This window comes from Balaenoptera borealis, assembly GCF_965194805.1.
Source record: "Balaenoptera borealis genome assembly, chromosome: 1".
Taxonomy (NCBI): domain Eukaryota; kingdom Metazoa; phylum Chordata; class Mammalia; order Artiodactyla; family Balaenopteridae; genus Balaenoptera; species Balaenoptera borealis.
The window spans coordinates 173184682-173206304 of NC_138860.1; the positions used below are offsets into that span (position 1 = coordinate 173184682).

Here is a 21623-nt window from a genome sequence, read left to right on the forward strand (position 1 = left end):
AATTTATAAAAATTCTGATTACAAACCTACAAGCAGTACTACAGGTAGCAAATACTGAGTTGGCCAAAAAGTTCATTTGGGTTTTTCTATAAGGTGTTACGGAAAAACCCAGATGAACTCTTTGGCCAACCCAATACATCTATGTGTGAAAGGGCATGTTTTACATCTCCTTACTATCAAGAATAAAACTTAAATTAACCTTGCAAGAGGAAAGACAGAATCATCTCTCTATTCTCACTGTAGAAATTTATTTTTAAAAATCATTGACAGCTCTACCTCCTTCTTTTCCTTTCTCTTCCTGAAAATGTCCATCCTAAAGCTATTGGGTAGAAAGGAACAAGGTAAAAGCACACACCAGCAAAGGAGGGCACCACGGTGGCCTCAGCAGGGGCAGGAGGGTGTCCTCAAAGAGCAGCGACCTGCGTAGAGGGACAGGCCCAACAGGGTGAAGAAGAAGTCCATGAGTGGGAGGGGGCAACCTGACCCGAGGTATCAGAGCCCAAGTGGGGAGAGGAAGGCATCTTACAGCAGAGAGGGTTGTGGCGGAGACGGCAGATTGGTTACAAATGGAGGCTTGATCCAATGAGTAAATAAGTTAAAAATAATGAAAACCAGATTTCTCAATGTCAGAGAAGAGAGGTATAATATAGAAAGGGCGAAAACTAGAATGAATCCCATTATAGTGGATTAAAATTACAGGTAATAAATTAATTAAAAAAAAAATTACAGGTAATAGTATGAACTCATGTTTTTCAGTATGTATAAATAAACATAGGTATAAATGTGTGTGTGTGTGTGTGTGTACATTCCCTAACTCTGGGAGGGCTGGGAAGCAGTGGCACCCTAATAGCAATTAATAGATCTTCATTTCTAAATATGATTCTGGTACCCAGATCATGGTTTTTAAATACTATTCTCCACTAAAAGATTAAATCAGAGCTACGTGTAGTACTAGTTGATTCCAGGGGCTGGAAAAGTGATATCTTCATATACTAGGAAACAAAGGATGTTCAAAGAGTAATGTGGGCATGTCAAAAGGACATAGACTCCAGCTTGAAGGGGCTCCCATTGGCCAAGTCTGTGACAATCTGAGCATCAAAATAAATAACGATAGTAACAGACTACAAGCCACTGAATAAAATAGGAGACCATGAATTCATAGTTAAATACAAACACACACAGGTACATTCAATGTATGAGGAGGAATGTTTACATAGTTTCAAAGTACCTCCTCAAGAAATACTGATTCAGGGACTTTCCTGGTGGGCCAGTGGCTAAGACTCCTCGTTCCCAATGCAGGGGGCCCAGGTTCGATCCCTGGTCAGGGAACCAGATCCCACATGCTGCAACTAAAGGTCCTGCATGCCGCAAGGAAGATCCCTCATGAGCGGCAACAAAGATCCCGCGTACCACAACTAAGACCCAGTGCAGCCAAATAAATAAATAAATATATATAAAAAAAAGAAAGAAAGACTGATTCACTACAAAGGGGGAAAGAGTAACTGGTATACGGAAGAGTCTGACAGAAATCCCCTTAATCAAGTGACCAAGTGAACCCTGGGACAAATGGAAATGTGTCCTCCCTGATATATCAGGGTGTATCAAGAACACAACATCACTTCCAGGGACAGTCCTACTAAAGATACATAACCTGAGTCTAATCACAAGAAAGCCACAGACAAACTCCAATTGAAAGCCATGAGACAAAATAACAACTCTTCAAAAGTGTCAAGGTTGTGAAAGGCAAGGACAGACTAAGGATAGTTTTCCTGACCAGTAGGGGCTAGAGTGACATGGCGAAGAAATGCAATGTGCGATTCTGGACTGAGCCCTTTTACTATAATGATTTCACTGGAGCATTAGGTGAAACTTAAAGGTGAAAACTAGAGATTAGATATTAATTTCCGATGTTCAATGAGATTAGATGTTAATTTCCTGGTTTTATTCAATGCTAATTTCCTGATGTTGATGATTATGTTGTGGTTATGTAGGAAAATGTCCTTGTTTGTAGGAATTACACACTAAAGTATTTGGGGGTGATGGGACTCAGGTTGGCAATTTACTTCCAAAGCGTTCAAGGTAAAAAAAAAAGTTCCCTGTACTGTACCTGCAACCTTTCGGTGTTTGCGTCAGTTTCAAAATAAATATCATTAACGTGGGAAGAGGTGAGCAAAGAGTGTGCAGCTAAAATATGTAGGCAAATATTGTCAGGCAATTGATCAGTAAAAGTACTTTGTTATTCTCCTGGGTTTGTGATGTTTGTACTTTGTACTGATTTGTTTTATCATTTATTAAATGTTCACTTTCACACCTGATTTTCTATTCTTAATGAAGGCCCTACAAAATTGTATCAGCTTCATGCCCCGTAAAACCAATATTCATGAGTGGGCTTTCTTACTACCCTTTTAAAGATGAGAAAACTGAGGCACAGAAATATAAAGTGACTTGCTCAAGGTCTCTCAGTTAAGTGATGAAGCAGAATTTGGACCCAGCCAGTCTGACTGTAGACTCTCCTTCCACAGGATGTTGTGAAGACCCAGTAAGATAAAAGGGCATTAAAGGAACTTTATAAACGTAAGAATGAAGATTATTATGCAATTGTAATTGCATGAAAGATGCGTGCCTGTCTGCTGGGGCCTGTTTGCCTTAGTTCCTTAGTCAGAGGGAAGGGGGAGCAAAGTCCTCCTACTGTATGCCAGAAACTGCTTGGAATTCAACACGTAGGATCTCACTTTGTCCTCACAGCACCCCTGCAAGCAGGCGTTGTCCCGGATGAAGCTTCTGAGGCCCACAGAGATTTGGGGTTCAGCCCACAGTCACATAACTGAAAAGTGATAGAGCCAGGAGCAGATGCCAGGGATGGCGATGGATGCCCAATAGTGTGTTAGCAGAAGTCTTGCCAGGCTGGGCTTGCCAAGGTCTACAGACATAACGCAGCCAAGGACCTTCCCACCAGCTCTCACAACCCATGCCCCAGCATCTGAGACAGATGCCTGGGACAGTGGAGCCATATGACTGGTGGCAGAGCAACGTTTCTGCCCAGATCATAAGTGGGCAACATCTGCAGACCAGGAAGCAGCAGCAAGGTAGGGACCCAGGTAGTCACCAGCTCTGGCTGCACAATTGGGCCAGTGGGTCCAGGGGAAAAAGCAAGGACTTTGGAGTCAGACTGATGTGGGCTCTGTCTCTTCTTAGTGGTGTGAACTTGGGCAAGTCACTTTACCTCTTTGAGTCTCAAAAAGTAAGAATCGTGCCTCATAAGGAAGCTCTGAATATTAGAGTGGAAAGTGCCTGGCATATAGTAGGTGCTCAGTAAACAGCAGTATTTCATTGTCATTCTGCAAGGGCTTCTCAGCAGATATGGCCCCTCACGAGCTCCAGGAATCCAGGCTGGGGAGAAAGAGTTCTTAAGGACCTTATTCGTGCAGGGCCCCCCAGAACTGGAGTCAGAGGAAGGCAGCCTCCTAGACTGCACAGTGGGCAAAGTCCTCCCAGCCCCCCAGGATCCTGGCTCCCTTCCCTGCAGCCTGTTGCTCACCAACAACAGGAGTAGGGCCTCAAGGTTAGGCAAACAAGTGAGCGATAAGGCGCTTCCAGGCTGGGCCTTGTGTTCAAGGCTTGTCCGGCTCTGGGGCTGGCTTCCTAGCTGAGCGAGAGTCCTGCATGCACCAATAGGGACACCTGCCATGGCCACCTGCTGATTGTGCACCTGAGGCCTTGGTGCCTTGGTACAGCCTGGGTTAATGACCCTGTTTATCCACTTGAATCATCTGATAAGGGGCAGCAGGGCCAGCAGGCAGGTGACCCTGTGCCCTGCACCCGCTGCTTCATTGACTGAAGTGATATCAGGGCCACGTGGAGCTTCCAAGCCTCCCTCCCCCGCCACTTCCCCACCGGTCCTGCCAGGGTCAGTGTGAGTTTCTTTTTTTTTTTTCAATGAACATGACTTCTGGAGTCAAGGTTGTTGGGCGGTTCCCCCCTCCCTCCCCCATTTGGGGATATAAATAGCACTCACAGCACAAAGCAGAGGGCGGGAGAGCCTGGAGGAAGGAGGAACAGATCCTCAACCATGAGCTCCAGCCAGCCAGGGACCTGCCCATGCCAGGGTGCTGCAGGCCGCCCAACCATCCTGTATGCACTTCTGAGCCCCAGCGTCAGGGACTGGCCCTCTGTGCCCCCAGCCCGTGGCCGCTGCCTGTGCAGGCAGCACCGGCCCGTCCGGCTGTGTACTCCCCATCGCACCTGCCGGGAGGCCTTGGATGTTCTGGCCAAGACGCTGGCCTTCCTCAGGAACCTGCCGTCCTTCTGCCAGCTGCACCCCCAGGATCGGCGACAGCTGCTGCGGGGCTGCTGGGGCCCCCTCTTCCTGCTTGGGTTGGCCCAAGACACTGTGACCTTCGAGGTGGCTGAGGTCCCAGTTCCCAGCATACTCAAGAAGATCCTGCTGGAGGAGCCCACCAGCGGTGCAGGCAATGGCCAGGTGCCGGATCGGCCCCAGCCCTCACTGGCTGCAGTGCAGTGGCTTCAGTGCTGCCTGGAGTCCTTCTGGCGCCTGGAGCTGGGCCCCAAGGAATATGCCTACCTGAAAGGGACCATCCTCTTCAACCCTGGTGAGCTCCCAGACATTCCTGGGTGGGCCATGGCTGGAGGGGGGCAGGGCCCAGCCAGGGACAGCGCCTTCTAAGGGCTTGACATCTGTGATCACTTTGGGTCCTGATTATCACCAAATAGTCATCTCACAAAAGAGGCTCAGAGAGGCTAATTGACTTGGTGAAAGCCACACAGCCAGGTAGGGGCAGAGCAAGAATGGGGACTCAGGTCTATTCATATCGGTATCTAGTCCTTGCCACTCTGCCTAAGAAATTGCCCTGACCCTCAGGGAAGGTGGGAGTGGGGAAGGGGAGGGTGGGCAGACACAGCTGTGCCTCAGTCACGCCTTCACGAGAGGACCGCATGGGGAAGTTCTGAAGGTGAAACTCTGTGGGGTCAGAAAGACCACATAGAGAAGAGGAATAAAGATGAAGGGGTGTGGGGGAGGAGAGGGAGGAGTCCCCATAAACTTCAGCCAGGAGAGCAATGGATACAGGAAGTGTTCTTTGTAATCTGGAGAGCATCTAGATGAGAATTGCTCACCAAAGGCCCTCATAGAATGCATTATTATAATTTATTATAATCATAGCGAATACTCATATTACACTTACCATATGTTAGGTCCAGTTCTAAGGCTTTTACATACACTAGCTCATTTAAACCTCATAACAAGCCTAGGAGATAGGTACTATTATTTATCCCAATTTTACCAATGAGGAAACCGAGGCACAGAGCTTGAGTAACTTTGTCCAAGGCCACACAGTTAATAAGTGACAGTGTGGGATTCAAACCCAGGCAGCCTGGGTCTTAACCATTGCTCTATACTGCCTCTCCATAAAGGATGGATAAATGAAGTGATAAATAAATAAATTAAGGAGGTAGTAATGGGGCCTCAAAGGCCAAGCCGCTGGCCTCCGGTCTTGGGCCAGTCTTGCCCCATTGGTGTCAGAGTAGGCTATTCACCAGCCATCTGTGCCTTCTCTGCCCGCAGACGTGCCAGGCCTCCACGCCTCCTCCCACATCGGGCACCTGCAGCAGGAAGCGCACCAGGCCCTGTGGGAGGTCCTGGAGCCCTGGTGCCCAGCAGGCCAAAGCCGCCTGGCTCGTGTCCTCCTCACGGCCTCCACCCTCAAGTCCGTTCCACCCAGCCTGCTTGGAGACCTGTTCTTTCACCCCGTCATTGGAGACGTTGACATCGCTGGCCTCCTTGAAGACATGCTTTTGCTGAGGTGACCTGCTCCAGCTCAAGCAGAGACTGGGTGGAGGCTGGCAGCACTGATTCGGCCTGGTTGATCCCTGGGCGACCCAGTGCTGCCAGAGGCTTCCCATGAGCAGCTGGTCCCGGCCCAGCCAGGTGGGCTATGGGGCCCTCACTCAGCCCCACCCCATCTTGGCCTTCCTTGGTTTGGACACAGTGCTCCAGCTGTCTGGCCAGCGCTTGGTGGTCCCAGAGCCTCTGGGCCAAGATTCCTATCCCCTCCTGGGACGGGGTTGGAAGTTTTGACTGCTCATTGGGCCAGGAGTCCTATTGACTTTATACAGAACTGACTTAAGTTATTGGGTTTTGTAATAAAAGGTGTGATACACTTGGAGCCTGACACTGTAGTTTGTCCATGTGGAAGGGACCGGTTCACCTCCAGAGCCACCCTGCCCCTGTCAGAGGGAGCCCAAGAGGAAGGAACTATAAGTGGCACAGAAGCCAGACCTCAGGAAACTGGAATTTTAATTTTTCAGAGTGGGATGATGATTTCATTTCTGGGGGTGAGATTTATTTCACATGGGTCTGAATCCAGGGGGCAGTGTCCGTTCAGGACCCTCTCCTGTCCTTGCCTTTATCTTAGGGGGTAGGGAGTGTCTCTCCCTGTCTTCAAATCCCCTGCTGACCCCTCCCTCAGCTCCTGCCCCGGCCTCCCTCTCACCTCAGTGAGAACTGCCAATTACAACCAATAAGGAAAATGAAGCAGCCTATTTCCAAATTGAAACCGACAGGTTACAGGAATTTCTGCAGTTTGGGATCATTCACTTCCCCCATTCCTTCAGCGGACAAAGGAGGACAGTCCACTGTTCTCCCGATGGGAGGGGGCAAGGGCAATTAGGGCTGGTCTGGCAGCTGCTTGGAAACCAGAGCAGACCGAGGCTTAGTTGCCACACCAGCTGTTAAAGTCTGAAACACACTTCCATGACCGTTGGCTCCTAGCCACTGCCTGGAGCCCCCCTGTATTTCCCTCCACTGCCCCTCTGTGCCGGCCCTTCTCCTGGAATCCATCCCCATGTCCAGCAGCCAGAGGGCAACGCTTGGCACAGCCACGGCTTCCGGGGCTGCTCCATTCAGTGCATGGCTTGTGTCTATTCTGATTAGTCAATGTCTGTGCCTCACCATTTGTTAAATATTTTGCATATCACTCAGGTCAAGGTCACTGACCTGCAGGGTGGGCAGGAGGGAATGATAACAACACACATGCCTATAGGACCCCCTTTCAGGTCTCCTCCTTTCTCCAGCAATGAGGCCTGTCCCAGCCAGGCCCCGCCCCCCTCACCACCACAGTGTGGATTCTTCTCACGGGGGGCCAAGTTAATTATTACTCAACGAGAGGTCATTCACTCAGGGACAGCAGTCTAGGAGTCATCACTCAGGCCTTTCCCTAAGGCCACAAGGAAAGGCACCACAACTGAACCGGCCATGTACCCATTATGGGCACCCAGTGCCAGCAGCAAGGGCACCCCTGTCCCTTACCCAAGCACCCACTCACCACTCAGACACCCAGAATGAGACAGAATGGCACAGCTCAGACCCCACAACGAAGACACTCACACAACTCAGACCTACAACTCTCTCTCACAGACACACTAAGTTGAACAACTCAGACACGCTTACATAGACCCACAAAACAGACCCTCCATCGGCCCACACACAGCACAGAAATGCACAGCCCAGATACACTCACCCAGCGACATATGGCAAACACATTCACAGAGAGGAGACGTGACCCCAAGCCAGACGTTCACACCTACACCCCTCCACCCATGGGTGGGACACACCAGAGCATGCTCTCCACCTTCTGTATGTCACAGTAAAAGAAAAAGTGGCCCCCAGCGTAGGGAGACCTGAGTCCGTACACTTCAGGTTCTACCCAGAGGCTGCAAATACAGGCCAAACTGCTCTGTCCAGCATTTAGGGCCTCAATCACTCCCTTTTCCCATGGCAACCCCAATATCCACCCTCCTCTCAGAAAGGCCATGTCCTGCTCAGCGACACACCCCTAGCCAGGACCTAATCATATCCCCAAGTAGAGACGTCCTCTAGAGCCCAGGAACAAGCCCTGCACCCCTCTACCCCTTCACCCTCCACCAGAACCCCAGACCCAGACCTCAGTCCCTGACACCTGTCCCTGCCCTGCCCCGCCCACCCCTTGGGCCCATCTCACCTTGCAGAAGCATGAGTCAACGCTTTCAAGAGCAGATGACTCATCTCCCCATAGGAGCCAAATCCTGCAGATTCAGGGATTTGGGGTCATTCTATCTTTTATGTCCCTTCACCAACTGCCCCCGTTAGTTTACTGTTGCTCCTCTCTGAACCTCAGACTGAGTCTTCCTGCCTCTCACCCGCCCTCCCTAACCCTGAGCAGGCATTAGAAAGCGCTCCTCTCCACTCTCCACCCCAGCCTTTTCCCTCAACTTAACTAATGTTTCCATCATCCAAATAGCTTCCCTTATTAGCCTACCTTGTTCCTTTGCAAATTTCTTCCCTACCTCTCCACATGATTGGGGAGCTACACTTCTTTTTTTTTTTTTTTTTTAATAAATTTATTTATTTATTTTTGGCTGTGTTGGGTCTTCGTTGCTGCGCGCGGGCTTTCTCTAGTTGTGGCAAGCGGAGGCTATTCTTGGTTGCGGTGCGCGGGCTTCTCACTGCGGTGGCTTCTCTTGTTGCAGAGCACGGGCTCTAGGCGCACGGGGTTCAGTAGTTGTGGCACGTGGGCTCAGTAGCTGTGGCTCGCGGGCTCTAGAGCGCAGGCTCAGTAGTTGTGGCACATGGGCTTAGTTGCTCCGCGGCATGTGGGATCTTCCCGGACCAGGGCTCGAACCCGTGTCCCCTGCACTGGCAGGTGGATTCTTAACCACTATGCCACCAGGGAAGTCCAAGCTACACTTCTATTTCTTGTCTGTATCTTTTTTTTTTTTTTTAAATCTCAGGAGGTTTTTTTGGGGGTTTTTAAAAATTATTTATTTATTTATTTATTTATTTATTTATTCATTTATTTTTGGCTGTGTTGGGTCTTCGTTTCTGTGCGAGGGCTTTCTCTAGTTGTGGCAAACGGGGGCCACTCTTCATCGCGGTGTGCTGGCCTCTCACTATCGCGGCCTCTCTTGTTGCGGAGCACAGGCTCCAGACGCGCAGGCTCAGTAATTGTGGCTCATGGGCCCAGCTGCTCCGCGGCACGTGGGATCTTCCCAGACCAGGGCTCGAACCCGTGTCCCCTGCATTGGCAGGCAGATTCTCAACCACTGCGCCACCAGGGAAGCCCTCTTGTCTGTATCTTTTGAGTCACTCCCTGTGCCCTACCCAAGCCTTCTAGAGGAACATAAAGACAAATTTAGCAAAACTAAAGAGAAAATTATAATACAGTTTTTAAAAATATTTTTATTTATTTATTTGGCTGCACTGGTCTTAGTTGCGGCACGCGGGATCTTCGTTGCCGCATGCGGGCCCTTCATTGCTGCATGTGGGATCTAGTTTCCTGACCAGGGATCGAAACCAGGCCCCCTGCATTGGGAGCGTGGAGTCTTAACCACTGGACCACCAGGGAAATCCCTATAATACAATTTAATAAGGGCAATAATGCTTTCTCCATGAGACTGCAGGGTTTCCAAAGGTGGGAAGCTGCCTTCACTATCAGTATCTTAACAGTGGGAACTGTGTCACATCAACCAGAGAGGGTAGAGGAAGAAACAGGCTTAGACAGGGTATGCAAATTTTTCAAGGTTTGGACTGATCACCATCTGTGCTGGGATTTGAACTCAGGCCTGTGTGACTGTGGAGGCCAGGCTCTGGCCACCAGCACAGGCTGGAGTGAGTCATGGCCAAGATCAGGTTGTCTGGAGCCAGCTCAGCCACTGTTTACTGACTGTCTCTCAGCCTGATCCCTGTCCTCAGGCCCAGCCAGGGATGACTCACTAGGAAGCAGGAGAGTGGCTGTGGCTCTGGGTCAGCCTCAGGTACCATTTTATTATCATCATTATTTCTACCTTCATTAGCCAAATCATTGACTGCTTATTAAGCAGTCAGGCTGTTGACGGGTGCTGTGCCCTGTGCTGACACACCCTGCCCTTGGTACAGTCACGTAACCTAGAATTTATGATGCTAGCAAAAAGCCAACACCCACTATCCATCCGTCCATTCACGCCATTTTCAACATCTTTCTTGATGTCCACTTGTACCAGATCCTGTGCTAGATGCTGAGGAGCACAGAATAGATAAGATACAGTCCCTGCCTTCATTGAACATCCTGTCTATGGCAGAGACACACACACAAGTAACTGTAACACGGAGTGATCTGAACTGTGATAGAGGGACATCCAACAGGCAGCAGGGGCTCAGAAGAGGTAGTAATTAAATCTGCCTGGAGATGGGAAAAATGCTTCAGCCAAGTGGTAGCTGCTATGAGCTAAAGAGATTGAATCGGGAGTTGCCAGGCAAGAGGGAATGATAGGTGCAAAGGCACAGAGGTGTCAGAGTTCAAGGGTGTTTTGCTAACTGCCAGTGGTCTGGGGCAACTGGATCCCAGGAGACCTAAGAGCAAGAGAGGATCCTGGAGAGTTGAACAGCGGCCATGTCACAGAACAAGGCAGCAGAGAGAGGCAATCCCAGTGAAACTGGTGGAGGCAACAAGGCTAAGGTCTTGGGGAATCAGGGTTAACAAAGGGGACCATCCATTTCTGGCAGGTCATTCTGGGTAGCTACTAAACAATAACCAGCTAACAGTTATGGAGAGCTATGCTCTAAACACATTATATGGATTATGTTATTTAATTCTTACAACTTTATGCTGGAAGTACTATCATTATCTCCATTTCACAGATGGAGAAACCGAGGCACCAAGTTAGGTAACTTGCTCAAGGTTACACAGTTAATAGTAGTAGTCAGGATTTGAACTCAGCTGGTCTGAATTTAGGGCCTATGCTCTTAAATGCTATGCTATCTTGAGTCTTTAACGGTCAGAGATGATCAAGTGGAGAATAAATAACAGCACCTAGACTCCTTCTCCCCACCTCACTGTAAGGTAGAATGAGAGTGAAAATGTAGTCTTGGGACTTCCCTGGTGGCGCAGCGGTTAAGAATCCGCCTGCCAATGCAGGGGACAGGGGTTCGATCCCTGGTCCAGGAAGATCCCACATGCCGCAGAGCAACTAAGTCTGTGTGCCGCAACTACGGAGCCTCCGTGCTGCAACTACTGAAGCCCGCGCGCCTAGAGCCCGTGCTCTGCAACAAGAAAAGCCACCACAATCAAAAGCTGGTGCACCACAACGCAGAGCAGCCTCCACTCACCACAACTAGAGAAAGCCCCCGTGCAGCAACCAAGACCCAACACAGCCAAAAATAATAATAATAAATAAAATACACAACACACAAAAAAAAATTTTTTTTAATGTAGTCTTGGTTACCTTTGGGTTTAAGTTTTTGATGAGAAATCTGGCCTGTTTGCTCCCCCAAGGAAGCGGCCCACTTTCCCTGGAGAGAGTCCCCAGCCACACTCAGCAGCACATCCTCATGTTAGTGCCAGGAATATTCATTCCATCAGTGATGATTTACTGATAATCTACACACCGAGCATCCTGTGAGTCTTGGAAATTTCATCCCACAAATGGCAATTGTGTGTAATCATAAGTGCGTAACTTCTTGGGTCATCTAACAGCTTTTCTAGAGTACACCATTTTTATTTCAGTTCACATCATTTGCTACGTAACACTTATTTTTCAATTCTCAGATTTTAAAAAACATAGCTTTAACTAAACCTTTTCTGTATAATATACATAGAAGTATGCAAGTCAGACCTTTATAGCTTGGTGAATTATCACAACATGAATACAACCCTGTAACCACCACCCAGCTCAAGAAATAGAGCATTAGCAACACTCCAGAAACCCTCCCCATCATTACCACTCCCTCCTGCCCAAAGGGTATCACTAACCCCTGATTTCCAACATGATAAATGAGATTGCTTGTCTCAAACTTTATATAAATGGAATTGTATAGCATGTACTCTTGTGTTTGTCTTCTTTTACTTGATATTATATCTGAGATCCAGATATAATCTATGCTCTGTGTAGCAGTAACCCATTCACTTTCATTGTTGTAAAGTATCCCATTACAATTTATTTATCCATTATACTGCTGAGGAACATTTGGTTCACCAAATAATAATGCTAGCATTATTCTTGCACATGTTTTTGGTGCACGGATGTTTGCAGAACTGGTGCTATGTAACAAGAATCGGAATTACCGAGTCATAGAATGTGTGCTCAACTTGAGTAGATCTTGCTAGTTTTCTAAAATAGCGTACCAATCTAAACATCCATTGGCAGATTTTAGAATCCAGACGTAACGTTGTCCCTTTTCACAATTACCCAGATGCTCGTTAGAACTGTTTCTATTTTTTACTTCTTGAATAGGTGGATATTTGTGACCACCACAATGTAATCACTTGCTTTATTGCTTTTTGAAATATTATTTTCCCTTTTAAGATTTTAAAAATATTGAGTAAAATATGGGACTTCCCTGGTGGTTCAGTGGTTAAGAATCTGCCTTCCAATGCAGGGGACGCGGGTTTGATCCCTGGTCAGGGAACTAAGATCCCACATGCCACGAGGCAACTAAGGTCACGTGCCGTAACTACTGAGCCCATACGCTCTGGAGCCCTCGTGTCACAACTAGAGAGAAGCCCGCACACCACAACGAAAGATGCCACGTGCTGCAACTAAGACCCAACACAGCCAAAAATAAATTAATTTTTTAAAAAACTTTAAAAATATTGAGTAAAATAAAATATTTATAAAATATATGTAATATATAAAGAGTAACAGTACTGGGAATTCCCTGGCATTCAGTGGTTAGGACCCAGTGCTTTCACTGCCACGGGCCCAGGTTTAAAAAAAAAAAAAAAAAGAATAACAGTACAAGAACCCTCATCATTGTTCCACAGATCATTATTACCATCAGCTTTTGACATCTTTCTAAATCTATCACCCAAAGATAATGACTACCCTGAATTTGGGGTTAATCATTTCTTGATCCCTCCCAAAGGCAGCAAGGCCTCCAACAACCAACCAGCTTTCCCTAAGCACCTACTATGTGAAAGGCGTACAAAGATGAAAAATTAAAGTAAGTAGGGAGGGACTTCCCCAGTGGTCCAGTGGCTACGACTCCACTCTTCCACTGCAGGTTCGATCCCTGGTTGGGGAATTAAGATTCCCACGTGCCACAACTAAGAGTTCACATGCTGCAACTGAAGATCCCGCGTGCCACAACTAAGACCTGGAGCAGCCAAATAAATAAATAAATATTTATAAATATATAAATAAATAAAATAAGTATGGAAAGAGCGCTCATATTTGTGACTCCCCATTCTCATGAAAATAACAGGTAACGTTTAAGGAGGGCTTACTGTATGCTAGGCATTTACTGAGGACTTTTATATGTGTGATGACATTAAATTCTCACCACAATCCTCTAAGGGTAGGGACTATTATTCCTATCCAACAGATGAGGAAATTTAGGTTCAGAGAAGTTGAGTAACTTGTCCCAAGTCACACTGCTAGCTAAGGATCAAATTTCTAAGACTTGACTTCTTTTTTTTTTTTTTGGCAGCACCTCGTGCCTCGCGGGATCTCAGATTGAACCGGCCCAGCAGTGAAAGCCCGGAATCCTAACCACTAGGCCACCAGGGAACTCCCTTTATGATCTTAAAGCATACTTATATGTGTATCCTTAAAAAGTGTTGATTTGTATTTTTTGAACTTTATACAAGTGGAATATTCTGTTTTCTGACTTATTTTCACTCAGTATCATATACCTGAATTTATTGGTACTAAATGCCAGTTTTTGCTCTTACAAACACTGCAACTATGAATATTCATACATACTGTCAAATAACAAACAAATCTGGACTTAGGAAGGAGGGACTTTATTTGAAGTGATTATTGCAAGGAAGGAAAGGAACTACTGAAATAGGGAGAAGGAAGCTATTGCAGAGAGAAGCTCTAACCATAAGACCTACGCGTGTCTCAAGGGTTAGGCAAAGAGGTTTTCTTTCATAGGGGGGAGTAAATAAGGCTAGAAAGAACTGGGTGTGAGGAAGTGGGATGACCAGGAATGGTTTATGGCACAGTAGATCAGAGAATGTTTTACCCTGAACCCAGCCTATTCTCAGGAGGGGCTGTTAAGAAGGAGTTGTGTACAGCTCAAGTTGGGGAGGGGGACACAGCGCAAAGGTCATGGACCTGGAGGAAGGAGAGAAGCTTAACCAAAGTTTAGTTAACAAGCATTTTGTTTTCGTTGCTCTGTGGGGAAAAGCAGTTCATCTAAGCGTTTATGAGGCAAAGAATTGAAATTTGGAGTCTGTGTCTAGCCTTGCCATAGGTAAACAAGGGGGCACCCATGAGTTTTATCTAAGTAATATAAGGAAGGGTGTCTCTTTGCAGTAAGTTGTGTTACAGAACACAAAAGGGTGGGAGGGTTTTCTTAACTTTCGCTGTTTTCCAGGATCACAGGGCTTGAGCGAGGTTCAACATTGTCGGTACATCTCCTGATAAACATACGCAAGAATTTCTTTAAAATATATAACTAGAAGTGGAATGGCTGGGTCAAAAGGTATGTGTAGTTTCACTTTTACAGGGTAATGCCAAATTGTTTTCCAAAGTGGTGGTACCAGTTTACACTTCCAACAGCGTATGGGAGCTCCAGTTGCTCTACATCGTCAGGATTTAAAAGAGGATTTGAGGATTTAAAATTTTTTGCCAACCTGGTGGCTATGAAGTGGGTCTCATTACATTTCTTTGATGATTGAGATTGAGTATCTTTCATTGTTAATTGCATGTGTTTCTCTTCTGTGAAGGGTCTTCGGCCCACTTTTCAATTGGATTATCTTTTTCTTACTGATTTGTGGGAGTTCACCAATATGTTTTGGTAGCATAAATGGATTTACGACTGAAAAGGCTCTAAACGGATAAAGAATTGCGATTAGGTTTGGGAGATATCCAACAGCTAAAAATCTTAAACATTGCCCCTCCCTCAGGCTTCTGATTTGATCCTCACTAGCGCCTTATGAAAGAGAGCCGTAACCCCACTTCTCAGGTCAGTTTTACCCATCACCACCGGCTTCTGTCTGCGGGAAAGGGACCTAACGACCTCCTTCCGTGCTTTCCCAGCTCTTGGTTCCACGTCCACAACCCCGGCGAACTAATCACCGGTTACGCAGTATTGCAGCACCTCAGCGCCCCTCGCAATATTCTCGCAAGTGTTGGTTCCAGCCGATCATGTGACACCCAAGATGGCGGCGTCCAGTGCGGCGGAGGAGGCGGCAGTTTACTTAATAGTGAGCGGTATCCCGGCGGAGTTGCGCTCAACCCAGCTACGGAGCTACTTTAGCCAGTTCCGGGAACAGCGCGACTGTGGCTTCCTCTGTTTCCACTACCGGCATCGGCCTGAGCGGGCCCCTTCCCAGGCTGCTCCCGACTCTATCCTAACTCCTATCCGCCGGGGTCTCGGCCAGACTTCACTCAACGATGCCCCCACTCTCTCCACTCAGGACTCTGCTCCCGCCCAGACCCGCACCTGCTGCTGCGTCATCTCGGTACGGGGGCCAACTCAAGCCCAGAGGTTTCTCCGTATGTACTCGGGCCGCCGGTGGCTGGATTCTCAGGGGACTTGGTTACCTGGTCGTTGTTTCATCCGCAGACTTCGGCTACCTACGGAGGCATCAGGTACGAGTAGGAGAGATAATAGACTGAGACTACTAGAGGCACTGGAACAGAGGCACCGGTCCGATTGTTGAGGATAAGTCAGGTCTCTCGTTAGGGCTCTTAGGAGTTTATATCATTTCTGGACAAAGTTTCAGGCTCCACTCGCACGTTAGAAAAACTAGGGGAAAAAAAAAAAACAGAAAGAGGACTATTCAGATGATCTTTCCAGTTTATTAAGTCTATTCCGAGACCCTTTTGATTTTGCACTGACATAGAAGGGGAAAAAGGAAATCAGATATTGTCTTTGTTGCTCCCCACCCAGTCCTCTGTTGGCAAGATGAAAATGAAGAGACAAACTCTTTTCTCTGGACAGCTCCCATTTTCATGGGAAATCACTTTGATAGGGAAACAGGAAGCACAGTGCAGGGCCCTCTAATTTATTCATTCAACAAATCTAGCCTGTATTGCTACACGTAGTGTGACTCTAGCTGGTATGCAGAGAACAGCTGGACACAGTCTGTACTTAGAATCCAGAGAGGAAGACAGATTTGTAAAAAGGTAAGTGTCACAGAGATGCCATTCTAATTGTTGACATTTACTGAGCACTTCCTGTGCACTTACTGGGCACCGTTCGAAGTCTTTCGTTTTCTTATTGACTCCTCACAACAATCCTATAAGGTAGGAGCTATTGTTACTCATTTTATAAGTGAGGAAACTGAAGAATACAGAAGTTGTGTTATATTACAAGGTGACAGAGTCACAATACTAACTGGGCATTTTGCTCCAGAGCCTGTGCTCTTTTAACACCAACTGCTGTGAGATGACAGAGGAGGGAGAAACCCATTTCCTAGAAGGATTAGGAAATGTGGCTTTTCATTTGGATCTTGAAAGATAAACAGGAGTTGGTGGGAAAGAATGGTGTTCAAAGTAAATGGCATTTGCAAAGACACAGAGATGTGAAAGCCCATGAAACTCTCAGGGCATGTTAAATTGTTTGATGTGATTGGAACACATGGTATGACGGTGTGCGGGGGGTGAGGTTTGGTGGCAGTTGAGAATCAAAAGGTCATCAGGAACCAGATCTGGAAGAAACTTGTAAGCTTAGCCTAGGTGATGAGAAATGGCATGAAATTACTAGGTGGTTCTGGTCAGGGAACAGAGGAAGGGACACTGGAAAAGTTTGAAAGGGAGAAACAGCATTAGGCTAAAGGATTTAAACCTTGAACAGTTTCTGGCTCAAGTGTTGCTGGAGACTTCTAGGTTTCAAGAGCTGTTCTTCTCCCTGCTTCCCAAGGTTTGGACTCCTTTCCCTTCAAGACCCGGAAGGAACTGCAGAGTCGGAAGGCTGAGAGTGAAGCCTTCACGCTGGCCGACCTGAGGCAACTGCCAGAGCTGAACCCACCGGTGCTGATGCCCAGTGGAAATGTGGGGACTCCCCTGCGGGTCTTTTTGGAGTTGATCCGGGCCTGCCGTCTACCCCCTCGGATCATCACCCAGCTGCAGCTCCAATTCCCCAAGACAGGTTCCTCCCGGCGCTACGGCAATGTGCCCTTCAAGTATGAGGACTCAGAGACTGTGGAGCAGGAAGAGCTTGTGTACACAGCCGAGGGTGAGGAAATACCCCAGGGAACCTGCTTGGCAGACGTACCAGCCAACCCCTGTGGAGAGCCAGAGGAAGAAGAGGAAGAGGAAGAAGAGTCACACTCAGATGACGTGAGTACAGAGAGCCACCTTGTCCTCGCTGGCAGCTTAGAGAGGCCAAGGCATTAACAGTACCACTCTTCAATTGTGTATTACCAGAGTTCTAAACCTGGGGTCCTCAGGAGGCTTCCAAAGACTTTGAACTCCCTGACATTGAACGTAAAACTGCATTTGCATGTGCAGGTATATGTTTCTGTGGGAGACGGGCCAGAGCTTTTATCAAAAGATTCTCAAAGGGGTCTTCTTTTCATTCCTTCAGAAGAAATGTAAGGAGGGTCCCTTTCATTGATGAAATCTACTGACCAAGAGACAAGATGACCTAAGGAAGCAGAGGCACAGCTGGGATGTGAACCCAGTCCCCTTCGCTGCTTGTCTAACTTCTGTGTGCTTTCATTATGTGGTTGAGAAGTCGCCTCTATTTTCTGACCTTGAGTCTGTGGATTGAACACTAGCCTCCACTCTAACATTATCAATGAAATAGACATTTCTTCTACCTCTTTCTCCAAACTTGGTTGTTCATCCATACAATCAGGAGAGGTGTGATTTGTTGGGAAACTTTTTTTTTTTAAAATGCATACTCTGGGTAAGAAGTAATTGACCTGTGTCTTCAAAGTTCCCAGCTCAGAGTTGCTAACACATCTGGACCACATCCTTAGTGTGTGGTACTGTCCTGCCTTTTCTCCAGCACCTGCTCTGTAGCAGTGATTCCTGAGATCTCCTGGAGTTTAACTGGGGCAGGAGTCCCCAAGATTTCAAGCCAGGAGTCATTCTATCATTCCACAAGTCCAGTCAAGCAGTTGTAAACACAGGGGCTAGCGCAGGATTCCAAAGACATTCTAAGACTCATTTCCTTCCCTCAAAGAGCCTTCAAGCTCCCTGAAGAGAGAGAACCAGCATCTGGAAAGGGGATTGGTATGGTATGGGTTTGAACGCTGGCTCTGCCCCTCTCTTAGGCAAATCACTTTACTCCTCTAAATTGAGGTTTCCTCACCTGTAGAATGGGAATAATGGTGCTAACCTCACAGGGTTGTTGGGGTGATTAAAGGAGGTAAGGTATGTGAAGGGCCTGACACAGTAGACGATAGGTTTAGTTCTTGTCCCTTCTTTCTTTGTGACAGAATGTAGAAAGGCATAAACAGGGTGTATTGATTAGCAGTGAGAAATTCAGAGACCAGTGAGAGTGCTGTGGGCCTCATTGTGGGGGACCTCATGTGAGCTATAGAACTTGAGGAATGAGGAGGATTTAACCAAGTGAAGAGGAGGTGGTGGTGGCAGAGGAGGGCAGATATTCAGGCAGGGAGAACAACATGGCCAAAAGCGCAGGGATAAGAGTGAGTCAGGCTTGTGGCGGAAGGGGCCAAGTATGTTGAGAAACAGTCAGGGCATGGAGAGATGTTTTGGTCACGGCTTAGGGGCCAGAAAGTGGTGCTTCTCGGAGAAATTTGGAGGAAAGGAGCTGAGGTCCCATCTATGGGACCTCCTGTGCACTGAGCTGCCCTCCTCGTGGGCCTCAGGTCAGGAAGCTGGACGGGCAGGTCACCTCTCCCCACCTTCTCCCAGGACGACGACCGGGGTGAGGAGTGGGAGCGGCACGAAGCGTTGCATGAGGATGTGACCCGGCAGGAGCGGACCACTGAGCGGCTCTTTGAGGAGGAGATCGAGCTCAAGTGGGAGAAGGGTGGCTCAGGCCTGGTGTTCTACACTGACGCCCAATTCTGGCAGGAAGAGGAAGGAGGTAACACTGGCACCCGGGCAAGGGCAGGGGTGATCCCTGCTGCATTCGCTCAGGGCGCTCTGCTCCACACGGTGGGTTCCCTGGCAGTGAGCCCAACTAAAGGGCTAGGGAAGAGGCTTACGTTGGTCGTATATGAGAGACCAGCCATCCTTTCTAGGGGTGAGGGATCAGTGGAGTGGAGAGAAAATGCCCTCCTACAAATTCTGAATGACCCCCCTTCAGAGGAGAGATTTGAAGATAAAATCAAAAGCCCCAGGTTCTAGAAAGTCTAATTTAACTCTTGACAGAACTGAGAGTCCTTGGCTCACTCTGCTTGATGCTTTTCTATCTGCAGACTTTGATGAACAGACAGCCGATGACTGGGATGTGGATATGAGTGTGTACTACGATGCAGGTACTGGGCCAGAGGTTGCAGTACTGGGAGGTGGAATGGTGCCCTGGCCTTGCAGTGACACTTTACCAGACCTGCTTAGCAGAGGCTGAGACAGGGCACCAGTTCCCTTGGGGTAGCCCACTGAGAGGGTTCCTCTCTTAAAACATCGCTAGTTGAGTGCATTAAGTGCTGGTTGTGGGCAGAGCCTTTTTCCTTTCTTTGTGGAGGAAGGACATGTGGCGACAGCCCTCAGGGAGCTCTGGTTCTGATGGGCAGACCCTAGTAGAGTGGGAGGGTCAGGAGTTCGGGCTCTGGTTAAGAATTTAGATTCTGGAGTCAGAAATGACCTAGGGTGGTTGGGGGGTGGGAAGGGAAGACCTGGGTCCTAATTCTGTCTCTCATTTTTTGGCTTTATGACTTTTCTGTACTTCAGTTTCCTCATCTGTAAGATGGGACAGCTGTGGTTCTTATTCTTGGCGGGCTCCCAGTCTAATGGGAGAAATAATAATACAGTAATAACACACCATAAAAATGAATATTTAAATCTTGTGAGGAGGGCCTAGAAACATGATTTTCCCCCCTTCTGCTGAGAGAGACCCTTCCATAAATTGGGCTCTACTTCCTCAGATGGTGGAGACAAGGATGCCCGAGACTCTGTCAGAATTCGTCTGGAACGGAGACTCCGTGATGGCCAGGAGGCCGGCTCCGTGATCGGACACCAGATGGGCACCTTCGAGCGCCACACCAAGGTGAGCACTGTGCCAGCCCACTGACCCCCCTTTTTTCCTTCTTTATCCTCATTCCCTTCCCCGCCCCCACAGAAGCCCCACCTCGAGTCTTCTCCCTTCCCTCTGCAGGGCATTGGGCGGAAGGTGATGGAGCGGCAGGGCTGGGCCGAGGGCCAGGGCCTGGGCAGCGGGTGCTCAGGGGTGCCCGAGGCCCTGGATAGTGACGGCCAGCACCCCAGATGCAAGCGTGGATTGGGGTGAGTATGGGTGAGGGACTTCCCTGGGAGCCCAAGTGAGCCTTTCAGCTGTACCCTCTTCCCTCTGGTTTTGGATTGGGTGCTAGAGACCCCTAGGGAATGAACTTCAGAACAGAATTAGAAGGAAAAAGTAGGTCTGGCACTAATTTTTTCAAGACCGAGTCCTCAGGCTTGACAGGATCATTAATCTCCTGGGGGAGTCATTCCCCCAAGTCTGAGGAGTTTGGACTTGATGATTGCTATTAGAAAGTGACTGTAAGTCACAGAGTGGTGACAGTTGTTTTAAATTTCGTGTACTATTTAAAGTGAAAGCAGTATGTGAGGCCTCTGGTTGCTGGCACTATCAATGGATGGATAAGGGGGCTGGAGAGCAAAGATCCAGATTTAAATGCTCAGTCTTTGGGACAAACCAGATATGTAGTAGCTATTACCCTGTCCTTTCTCAACCCCTTTACTGCGGTGAGGTAGCAGCCTTCTCACTGAGAGCTCTTTTTGATCCAGGTACCATGGAGAGAAGCTCCAGCCATTTGGGCAACGGAAGAGGCCCCGTGGAACTGGCTTAGGGCTCATCTCCACCATCTACGATGAGCCCCTACCCCAGGACCAGGGGGAGTCGCTGCTCCGACGCCAGCCACCCACCAGCATGAAGTTTCGCACAGATATGGCTTTTGTGAGGGGTTCCAGCTGTGCCTCGGACAGCGCCTCAGAGCCTGCGTGGCAGGTTCAAGGGCTTCCTTAATCAGGATCACTCATAATTGCACAGTGGCAGCCCTCTGCCTGGCCTTATCTCCCACGGAAGCAGAAAGAACTCTGGGAGCAGCAGTCTGCGCGGCTTGTTCAGAACTTGCCTTCTGCCTGTCTACCTCAGGGGCATTTTTACAAAAAGCCCCCTATCCTCCCCTTTAATGATAGGGCTTAATGACTTGTCCTCGGTGGTCTCCTAACCCTAGTCCCTGTTTGGGCTTGCTCCTGTTGCCTCCCCCAGCACCTTGAAAACTGGATTGACTGAGGTTATCGTCACAGCCTTCCTGGGGGCAAGGGGAGGGTGGGAGTGGGTTCAGCATGAAGCCCAGAAAGAGGGGAAAAGGGACATGGAAGAGGAGAGGATTTGTGGTTGGAAGAGATGGTCTTGGGGCGGGCCCTCCATCGCCTCTACCCTTAACTGGCTGGGACCGGGCAGCGGAGAGTCCGCTGCAGGTATCCCGTGTCTGCGACCTGACGAGAGAATAAAAAAGTTTACTACCGAATTTCTCTTTCTCTTCTAATTCGGCCGGGAGGAA

The 21623-nt window shown here is 48.3% G+C and overlaps 2 protein-coding genes across 2 annotated transcripts; both read left to right on the top strand.

Annotated features, from left to right (window-relative positions):
* Positions 1-720: 720 nt before the first annotated feature.
* NR0B2 (nuclear receptor subfamily 0 group B member 2) lies at positions 721-6176 on the top strand. The gene is made up of 2 exons (XM_082349390.1): positions 721-4610; positions 5582-6176. The coding sequence occupies exons 1-2, from the start codon at positions 4070-4072 to the stop codon at positions 5821-5823; spliced, it is 783 nt and encodes a 260-aa protein (XP_082205516.1). The 5' UTR covers positions 721-4069; the 3' UTR covers positions 5824-6176.
* Positions 6177-15137: 8961 nt separating this feature from the next.
* GPATCH3 (G-patch domain containing 3) lies at positions 15138-21590 on the top strand (the record flags this gene model as incomplete). Its single annotated transcript, XM_082349168.1, has 7 exons — positions 15138-15570; positions 16844-17262; positions 18811-18985; positions 19320-19379; positions 19986-20107; positions 20216-20343; positions 20845-21590. 7 exons carry the CDS (start codon positions 15138-15140, stop codon positions 21080-21082), a joined length of 1575 nt encoding a protein of 524 aa, XP_082205294.1. The 3' UTR covers positions 21083-21590.
* Between the last annotated feature and the right edge of the window lie 33 nt (positions 21591-21623).